The sequence below is a fragment of the Sander lucioperca genome, chromosome 10 (genome assembly GCF_008315115.2).
Source record: "Sander lucioperca isolate FBNREF2018 chromosome 10, SLUC_FBN_1.2, whole genome shotgun sequence".
Lineage (NCBI taxonomy): Eukaryota > Metazoa > Chordata > Actinopteri > Perciformes > Percidae > Sander > Sander lucioperca.
The window spans coordinates 448,252-459,169 of NC_050182.1; the positions used below are offsets into that span (position 1 = coordinate 448,252).

The following is a 10,918-nucleotide window of genomic DNA, read 5'->3' on the forward strand; positions in this document are numbered from 1 at the left end:
CTGCAAGGATTCCAAGCAGCAGTTTGACTGAGGTGTGGTCTGCTCAAACATGAACATTAGGCACCTTATTTACTCGCATAATAGTAACATGCAAACCTTGTAGAAAACATATAATTCATCTTTATATCCTCAATTTACAAGCTATGACTGTGCGGACAGAACAACCCGAGAAAACAACAAAAAGAAGGAAGAAAAGAAGGGTTTGAAGCAAGTCTGTAGAGTCAAAGGCTAAAGTGTTGGGACAATCTCTCTTCACAACTGAGCCGCCCAGGTCGGGGCTTACATGTAACAAGACCATGTTTTGTCTCAATACTTGTGCTTTTGACTGCAGATGGTCAGATTTCTCTTCTAGTTTTTGGACGAGTTGAGGGGACAGGATGGACAGTGTGGGGGGGGGGGGGCATGAGAAGCAGCAGTAGCAACAATATTAGCAGCAACAGCAATAGCAGCAGCAATGTAGTCACACACACACACACACACACACACACACACACTAGAGCCAGATGGACACTGACCATAAACACATAACTGATGCTAACGGAAGCAGAAGGCTTTTATTGTAACTGACCAAAAACTTTTTTTTCTCCAGCAGCATGACATCTGAATTGTGTAAATTCAGATATGAGCACAAGGACTTTTTCACTTAGATCTTATTGATCTATAGGAACATTTCCAGGTGCATTAGGCAACTTAACACTACTCAAAGCAACTTGTGCAGATTCTATATTTTGTTATCATTTCCCACAAAAAGACCCAAACCAACAATGAATGTATCCTACTAACAAGTATTGTGTGTGCATCAAAGCCTGATACATCTTATTCCTCTGTGTCATAGAGCTCCATTGTTGTCCACAAGCTATTAAAACATATCAATGAGCCACACTGTTGCATTGGTTGAAATGTTCCTTAATTGCCAACACCTACAAACAGTAGTTTATTTTAACTCAATACACATTCAGCGCCCTGCTGCTCCATATACTCACTAGAGCACCAAATGTGTATTATTCCAAGGTTGAAAATAGTCCCCAACAAATGAATCATTGCCTCCTGTTGGAGTAACGTTTGCTAAAAACTACAGTCACTAGCTGTTGTCACTTTTTAATGAAACACACTTTTTTGTGAGTCTGAAATTTTTTTCTTGACATTGAAAAAAATAGCTTGTCAAAAAATAATTAACTCAAGGTCCACTTACTACCTTTTTTCCGGAGCTTTCCACCACTTCCTCAACAGATGAAGTTTTTCAGTTGTCCAGCAATTTAGCTTAGTTGTTACAATGTGACCCAAGTAGGGAACTTTGGTCACGAGAACAAGTGGCATTATATATATGGGGGAGAGAACCTAACGCACTTTCTCTGTTCAAAGATAGCCTTTGGTGTTGGGCTAAGGAGATTCATGTCCAATGCCAAGGACCAGCTTCAGAAAACACAGGCAAGTGGACGATGAGTCAAGAATTCTTTGTCGTATTGAGACAAAGTAACACACTGTAGGTTTTAGTCTTTTTGTGGGATTTCTTAAAAATAAGAAACATGAAAGAACATCAGCGTTATCTTCTTACCTCATCAAAGAGATAGCAAATTGTTTTCCAAAGATGTAGTACTTAAAACATCCTTCTGTGTTTCCTTTGTGCACTGCATTGACAACAAGCATTTTTAGTGTACATACTCAGTGTGTGAATCTACTGTAGTAACTGCTGAGTTTTCCTTGTGTTGCTTAACGGAAGCTGTGGAGTGGACTGTGACACTCTTTTACACTGAGGTTTAATGAAAGCTTAGTTAATGATGTGTTAATATGGACAGTGCCAAATAAGTTACATATTCTTGAATTTCTCAGACAAAGCAGTCGATTATTAAGGAACATTAAGTGCTTTTTTGTGTTGTTAAAAGGTCTCACACACACACAAACACACAACACACATGTACACACACACACACGTACGTGTACATACACACACACACACACACACACACGCACACACACACACACACACACACACACACACACACACACACAAAATAATGGCTCCAGTCCAGTGTCCACTTCAAAGGGCTTGGTGGACTCTGCATCATTTGAACACACTTTTTCTGCACATGGATGAGAGAGGGATGATAAACAGTGTTTACCAGAGACACTATTAACAAGCTGAGGTGGAGAACTTATGTTGAATGCTAACATAATTAAGAGACAGAGAAAGCGCAAGAGCAGGGTAGAAGGCAACGATGAGCAGAGAAAAAGGCTTTCTTTAACAAAAAGGACTCTCCCATAGCCCTTTAACTTTGACCACAGACAGTTTTTGTTTAAAACCTGATCACTGTGCTGGCAGATGCAGACAGGAATCTTCACTTTGTTGTCCTGTTTTTTTTGTGGCTTTAGAAACGTGAAGAAGGAGAGCTGAGCCTTCTTTTTTTGTTTTGTGTTTTCATTGTTGGCTAGGTTTGTGTTCAGTGTGGCTGTTGGCAGAATGAACTGTGCATGTAGATATGAGCGGTGAGAGGAGAAGGTGGGGGTGAGGGGTATTGAAGCAGGAAACAGAAAAGAGGAAGTGTTAGGTGCTCAGATTTTGGGACAGAGTTAAAAAGTGGATGGCCAGTTAGATATGCTTTTTTGTTATGGAGTTATGTTATTCTTGGTTAACTTGATATCCAACCATCTGGTCAGATTTGTTAGTATGGAGCTTGTTGGATTTTGCCACCAGCTCTCAACTCTTGAGAGTTTAGGAACTACTCCGGTTTGGGAAACCCATCTACAAATCTTTTAACAAACTACCAGAGAAAGTAAGAAATGTTCCATCCACCCAGCAGCTGGCACGAGGCAGACTTCTTTCTCATAGACATGAGCAGTACAATGTTATTCTCTTACTAAGTCTCCCTGTCCTGTAGTGTAAGCAGACTGAGATGTTGTAGGCTGGGTACGAGTATTGTTTTCAAAGAAGGAAGGACATAAGCTTATAATAATTGTTTGTTTTTTTTGCTCCCAACTGTTTAAACAGCTTTGGAGGCAAAGTTCAGTCAGTCAGTCCATTCATGAAAAGGACGAAACAAAAAAGAGAAAAACAAAGATCATTATCATCACATAGCATAATTTCCCTCTTCTCTTTTACAACAAAAATATAGTGCAACTTTTAGATAACTTCTCTTTTTTGTGTTTTGAATGTTAGAACGAGTCATTTTTACCTCTTTGTTTTGCTTCCTCAAAACCTTGGCACTAAGATTTGGGTTTGTGAGTCTCTTGTTTTGTTGTGTTCTCTGTAAGTCCTTGATTCTCAGTTCTCGCTTTGTGCACAGATCCCGGTCCGATAAAGGAACAAAAAATAAAAATATCATCCTCAGTTCCCCGGGACAGAGCCATCACCCCAGAGGACAAAAAAAGAAAATCGTTACAATCTGTGCTAGCAGTATGTTTTTATCTCGAACGCTGGAAAGAAAGGAAATAAAATCAACTCTTGGTTCCTCTCTTTCCTTGTTTTGTTGTAGCTAAGATTGATTTTTATTTGTGCATGGGAGTGTGGAGAGAGGACATGAGAGAGACAGAGAGTGCGCAGGATAGAGAGACCACAGCTTACAGGTGATCAGGAGTGAAGTTAAGAGACAGTTTATAGTCTTGGGTGGGTGGCCCCACCCGCCCCACCCACCCCCCTACCCTTTTCTTCACACCAGGTCCTTCGGTTGGCCATCCTTGGCCTTGGCAGGTACTATTGTGCTTTCTGATTGGCTCCTGTCCCCCGGGCCCCCCACCCTCTGGTTATTGCTGTGCTGGTGTAGAAAAAACGCTGAGCCAGGATAGTGGCCCATCACCTCGCTGTACGCTGGCGGGGGGCCCTCCATGCGCTCGTGGCTGCTGGAGTTGACCGCACTGATACCCGAGTTACTGCTTGGCGGCCTCGGACCGCCTCCTCCTATTCCTCCCACCCCTCCCAAGCTTCCGCCTCCTCCCATGTCGATCAAGTCACTGTCGTAGATGGTCCGGTTGGGCGGCGCCCTCACCGACTCACGATTGAGCTCCATCTGCTGCTCAGGGTCGCGGAGCTGCAGGGTACAAGGCCCCTGGTAAGGCGGGGGCTCCTCGCCGTCCGACAGCGAGATAGTGGGTGGCAGGTCGATCTGGTGCTGCAGGTAGGGGTAGGTGGGCTGGAAGCGACTGAAGCGGTCACGCTGCATGAAGGAGGGAGCAGTGAAGCGATCCCTGGCCTGGGGAGCATATAATACCTGAGAGAAAGACAGAGGGAGAGAGGGAAGGAAGGGGAGGCAGAAAGGGAGATTCAGAGAGAAGAAGGCAGGGGAAAAAAAGGAGGGAAGAGGAGGAAGATATTATATTTTTCAGATATATATACCACAATATGGCAAATGTATGCATATAAATACCAGCTCAAACCAAAGAATCGCGACTTGCAACTACTTGCAAATGTGCCAGTCTGCAACGTTCTGAAACCTGCCAGTTTACACCAATGCAACGAGACGAGGCAGGGAATCATCTCCAAGGCAACGCCTCTCTGTACTTCTGTTCTAATTTCAGAATTTTTTTGTAGCTGGATATATAATTGTTGTGTCTAAATATGAATGGGGATAGTGATAGTGAGATGCTTGCCACAGTTGCATTCCTAGTAATTAATCGGCAAAAACGTAGTAATAAAAAAGAGAGGGTCTTCAATTTGGATGAATAGGCCGCCATCGTGGTACACGGTATCTTAAGTTTCTTAAAACTTGACCCCCAGGTTGAGACCTGACTAAACTGGATCTCAAAATCAGACCTCATGACATGTATTACAGTGGAGTATGCCGAGACAATAAAAGGAATATATTTATACTGTATACATATTGTTAACTGCTCAGAAAATACATTTGTCTGTGTCAAGTATACCTACATTTAATGTAAACACTTGATTTCAATGAATGATGATCCTGTTGCAGCAACTGCACTCACCGATTTATCACCAATTCATTATTAAAGATATTAAAGTGTAATAACAGTATAAGGGGACACTGAAGGGGAGAAAAGATCCAGTGTGCCTTCTACAACCGGACAACATCCAACATATCAGTTCATCCTCCAGCTTTTGTCTTAGATCTTCACCTCAATAAGCTCTTAAGACTCTGATTGCATGGTCCATTTCTTAATTTCTCACATTTCTGTCCAACTTAACACATTTCTACTGTGGCAATTCATTATCAGAGGGAACCCATTTCAATTAGTGACTGTGGCTCTAATAGTCAACCCCCACTGACAAGGCAGCCTGGATGGAGAGAACAACAGACTGGGAAAAAAAATCTAGAGGATTGAAATAAAGAGACAAAAAGAGAACTGAAAGGATTAAAAAGAAAAGCTACAGCGATAAGGACAAAGGAAGAGAGAGTACTGAAAGGAGAGAAGAAAAAAAGCCATGAAGGTAAAGAAGAGCTAGAAAGATGAAGACAGGAACAAACAGAACAAAGAAAAAAAAAAGAAAACATATGAAAGAAGACAGATAGACAGAGGGAGGGAGGGGGGTAAAAAAAAAAGGTGCATAGCTGATAGAGGGCGCAGAGCAGGGCAGCTCTCAGACGGCTGTCTAGACAGTGTCAGGGGAGGTGTTGCTGATTAATGGGACCCCCCCCCCCCACACACACACACAGCCCCCTTCCTTGAATCTATCAGCCACCTACACTCATTGGCTTTGTGTCCCTCTGTGTTTCTCTCTCCATGGCCTTTTCCTTTTTTCCAGATCTTTCTGGGTGCTTCTACACTGACACTGTTTTTACCTGCCTTCACCTGCCGTCTATTGTTTTCTCTCTCCATCTACCCTTCATGTCTGCTTCTCTTGCTTCTTCTCCTTTTTGTTTACACATAAGGCTTTTCTGGCACGGAACTCCAAATGAAAGCACATTTTTTGTGTGCTTGTTTTGGTGTAAACCTGCCCCTATGCCCACACAAAGTTGCAATATACTATTGTCTGCGAGTTATCAACAGTATCATGTGATTAGTTGCATTTTCAAAAGTTCTTTCAATTGAATGTTCTCCTCCCACCGCAACTTGTAAGCTCTTCCATGTGGCATTGGCGCAATTAAGCAGGTCACCAGTCACAGTGAGTATACTGGCATTTGTTTGCAATTCTGTATTGGAAATGTGACACGCTTACAACACTATTGGAATAAAACAGAGACTGCCAAAGGCCTTGTCCGTTATATCACTTGTTTATAGCAATTATCACAAATTATATTCAAATAATTATAATAAATTATTTGACAGTGATTTCTTAATACTGAATAATACATACTGCATCTTTTAAAATAATGCTTCAAGATGCGAGTCACCTGACGTGGTTGGTGTAGAAGAATTATCCTGCTTTTGTAGTTTTGTGGAGACATTAGTTGCGTTTTGACACAGAAATAGGAACCTTCTAACGGAACTCTTTGCATTTTGCCCGCAGGGACCAGAGTCTAAATTAAGCGCAGAGGACATTTTTTACACCCCCAAAAGTCTCTGATTGGAGGGTAGTACTTTCTGAAAGTACAGGAATCTTCAGGGTGGGATTTGCAGGGATGCGCGTTGCTGATTGGTCAAACACACACAGTGTGGCTGATTAACTCACCTACTGCTTTATTTATAAGTACTCTCATATCGATTTATAACCATTTTAGATGCGGGGAGAACATTTCTCTGTTTGATAAAATAAAAAAATAAAAAATGTCCCTAACAGTTTTTTTTTAACCCCCGATCCAATCTGATTTTTTTAATATTGAATATCTGCCGATACCGAGTCCCGATCCGATACTTGTAGTTGCTCAGTTAATAGAGCTGCACACATTTTTTTTGTTTACAGAAATGACTAAGTAACTAAAATATCTTAAGCTTAAAGCGTAACTCTGCCCAAAATGCAACCTAGGGTCTTTTTGTGAATGTACCCGAGTCAAACTTTCGTTTAAAAGCATAATTAGGACGGAAACGTCACTTACGTATTCTCGTTTTCAGTCAAATGGCCTTTTGAATGGGAGTGCTAGGGGCACTGATGAGTGGCCGCGCCATCTTGGTTTGAAAGTGAAAATCCAGGCAGACTGCCAAAATCGGCTCCGATCTGATACTGTGATCGGGATTGGGACATCCCTCCTTAAAAGTAAATTAAGGCTTTGCTGTCGGCTTTCCAACTCATTTTTAAAAAGACTGAGAAAAAGGAAGATAAACTGCGCGAGTCAGCGGACACTGAATTAAACTGATGTTGGTTGCGAGCTCTGGCAAGCGAGGAGAGCGAGAGAGAGAGCAGAAGGACCTGGGAATTAGAGAAATACAACTTTATGTTCTGAATGTATTACAGCGGTTATGTTCTAAAGCACTAATAAATAACCATCAAACACTCAACAGATGATTTACAGTGGAGACAGACGCTCTTAAAGTTTCATTCTCCTCTGCATTTCATTCATATCTGTGCAGCAGTAAACAAGAAAGTAGGCTACTCTAGCTTCGATTTATAATCATTTTAGGACGAGGGGAGAACGGCTTTGCTGTTGGCTTTCCAACTCATTTTAAAAAAGACAAAAAGAGAGAGATTTGCGTGAGCCAATGATCACACTGAACAAAAGGGTTCAAAAACCATGTTTTATCACCTAAATGTCTTGTAGTCTCGTAGTAAATTAAACGGTTGAATTTTCATAATTGAAATTAAAAAAAAATCCATTACAACTGAAAAACATTTTCTCTCTAAGCTTTATCAACAAATGAAAAAGTATGTTATACCATGTAACAAACATGCATGGGATGATTATTAAAAAGTTTTGCAGAAATAAATAAATAAGAAACACCGCAATATTGAGGAAGGAGAAATACTGTAATGTGCTGACAATAAATAGTTTTAAAAGTCATAGGAAAAAGCTTTTTTAACCTCAATTCTGAGAGGTAAAAATTACTATTCGTTTTTTTCCCCGTTGTGAGCAGAAATGTGCAGCCCTGAATTAAACTAATCAAAGTCCAATCAAGTGAACAAGGCTTGGCTTGCTTGGGTTTAATAGGGGTCAGTGTGGTGGTCTTACCTCCGAGGCACCTTGTCGAGAGCTGCTGTCTGAAGGCCACAGACACCCATCCTACACATCGAGACAGACAAAACAAAAAAGAATAAGGCTAACTTTTTAGCTCCCAGGTGGCTTTAAGATTGCTATATACTGAAGCTTGTAAGCAAGTTTATGTTTGAGCTTTAGAGTGATTTTTACATATTTATGATATGTATATTACAAATATGATATATTACTGTATCTTTACTTTTAGTGTTGACAAAGTTATCAGTTCTTTTGTACATGCCAGATTTACTGCCACTGATCAAGCTTAAGAAATCAGCAATCATTACTGCTTTCTTGTTTGCTATGTCTGGGATGTTTTTTGATGTGAGACCAACATACAAACTTTCTTTCTTAACAAAGAAGGATGAAGAGGGAAAAGAAACACTCAAAAAGTAACAACTTAATGAGGATGAAAGATGAAACAGCAATGCTGAGAAACGCCTGATAGCTTCAATCCCCAAATCTTGCCCTGTTTATGAGCGAGGACAACAAGAGGTGGGATAGTGTGTAGAAAGACACAACTATCAAATGATTGTAATTGCAGTTTTCCTTTGTCTACGGTTGACTTGAGGATTATTTTGGTGGTGCATATTTAGTTAGAAAAAAGAAAGGAGGACAAACATGTACACATCCTCTAGTTTGTTAAGGGTAAAGGCTATTGCCCTGCTATGCCCAGCTACGCCCTGAGTGCCCTGCTACGTCATGCTATGCCCTGCTAAAACCTGCTATGACCTGCTAACCCTGTTTGCATAATATTTGTTTTGATTGGACGGTAGAGAGCATAGAGTGAGAGGAGAGATGAAAAAGACGGGATGAGAGGACGCAGAATATAAATTATCTGTAATGGGACAACCAAGCATACAAAATCTTTCATCTGTTTTTCTGATACTGGTCAAGAAGCTGAATATATCAATGGACCAATAATTTTGCATTATGGATCATATTATGTACCTGAGCCTATTTCACTGGGTGCAATGTTGAAATCTGTGTATATGCAAGTTTGTATGTGTGTGTATTTGTTCTAAAGTGTTGACATGTCAGTATAGGGGCAGAGCTGCCGCTGTCTAGACGGCACTGAAGTGAACAAAACAAGTCCTGACAGAGTCTGGCTCTGAAGAAATCAATTCAGCAACTTCACCTAACAGACTGGAGTAAAGCTGTTACCTCAGTGAAACTGGGACAGAGATTTTGACTGGGATAAAAGGATTTCATTTAGCTCAACGCAGCTTTACTGGGAACAAACTGGTGAGCTACATTTGTCCTGGTTGAGAAATAAAGAAATATACTGTCACAATGCAGGGACATTCAGTGAAAACAGATAAAAAAGGCACACACGTAGTTTAGATCAAAATGTTATTGGCATGTAGGGCTGCAACGATTCCTCGAATAACTCGAATAATTCGATTACAAAAAATCCTCGAAGCAAAATTCTTTGCCTCGAAGCTTCGTGAAATCAATGTAATTAAGGTTGTACGGCTCACTGTGTTTCCACACAGAGGATAATTACTAGCGCACACAACAGGTTGACGCTTCTGTGGACACAAGACCGTTTATATACTGTCTATGCACGAGACTGACGGCCCAGATTACAAATGAACGAAGCCGAAAATAGCGAGGGTCTAAGAGAAGAGACAGGCGAGAGAAAACGACAGAAAGTTTGGGATCATTTTAAGCTGCAAACATGCTGCTACATCATCTTTGTAGAAAACATCAGTCTACTCATCCATTCCACGCAGCGAACCCGACACAAGGTAACATGAACGTCCACTCTCGTCCACCGCGCTGTTTTACAAAACTAGCCTACAGCATGCTACTCTGCAAATAGCCATGTTTTCCCAACAAGCTAAAACGAAAGCTGTCGATTTGTAGTCTAACTGTTTATTAGTTTGCTACTAATCTTTGGAAACTTAGCTGCTGCCAGAGACAAACTAGCACCTCCCCCCAGCATGGCCACTTAATATGCGCGTGAATGACGTCATCATGCCGGTGATGTCTGCATTCTTTATTCTTTCTCCTCACTCAGTATTAGGCTTCTGAAAATGTGTCCGCCAGAACAGTGTAGTTGAATAGCCCTGCTGTAAGCTTTGTGCCGTCACATTTAAATGGGCTTAGTGAACAGCTCTTTTGCATATCCAGTGCAAAGAGCCAGAGGCAAGAAGGGGAAGGGGGTGAAAAATATTAACATTTGGGCCACCAAAAATGTACTTGGAATTTGGCAATAAAAAATGTTGCTTTTTCAAAAAAAAAAAACTCTCTTTTGTATATATACAAAAGACAGGTTTCCTTTTTTTTAGTACACAGCAACAATAAATATTTACTATTGCTGTTTACTAAGTATTTCTTACTAAGTATTTCTTAATCGATTACTCGATTAATCGATGGAATAATCGGTAGAATACTCGATTACTAAAATAATCGATAGCTGCAGCCCTATTGGCATGGATGCTGAAAGAACTGCCAGAGCAACTACAGTAGATACAACCCAATATAAACAGTATCTTTTAGTCTGTCATTTACTCTCACACACACACAGTGTCACTGACCTGCTGCAGGGCATGGTTGTTCCTGCGGGCCTGGCTCTGCCTTGTTATGAAGGACCAGGTGGAGAGCTTGTAGTGGTTGAGCAAGCAGATGATCACCACCACCATCACTGTCATCACCACAATGATGATGACGATCTGAACAAACTCCAGTTCAGCTGCACATAGACGGAGGAAAAAAAGAGATGGGGATTAGCATCAAACATTTACAAGAGATGTGGGTACAAAATATCTTTAATCAACGTACAAAAACAATATATTATTGTATATATATAATATAATATTTTAAACAATATTATGCACACCTAATACATCTGCACAGTTACAGAAAGCCTACTTTGAGGCTAGCTGTGAAGTATA

The 10,918-nt window shown here is 40.8% G+C and overlaps 1 protein-coding gene across 1 annotated transcript; it reads right to left on the bottom strand.

Annotated features, from left to right (window-relative positions):
• Positions 1–2,226: 2,226 nt before the first annotated feature.
• On the bottom strand, positions 2,227–10,710 carry LOC116067392 (low-density lipoprotein receptor class A domain-containing protein 4-like). Its single transcript, XM_036005811.1, has 3 exons — positions 10,562–10,710; positions 7,995–8,045; positions 2,227–4,202 (listed from the first exon to the last, which is right to left on the bottom strand). Exons 1-3 carry the CDS (start codon positions 10,673–10,675, stop codon positions 3,645–3,647), a joined length of 723 nt encoding a protein of 240 aa, XP_035861704.1. The 5' UTR covers positions 10,676–10,710; the 3' UTR covers positions 2,227–3,644.
• Between the last annotated feature and the right edge of the window lie 208 nt (positions 10,711–10,918).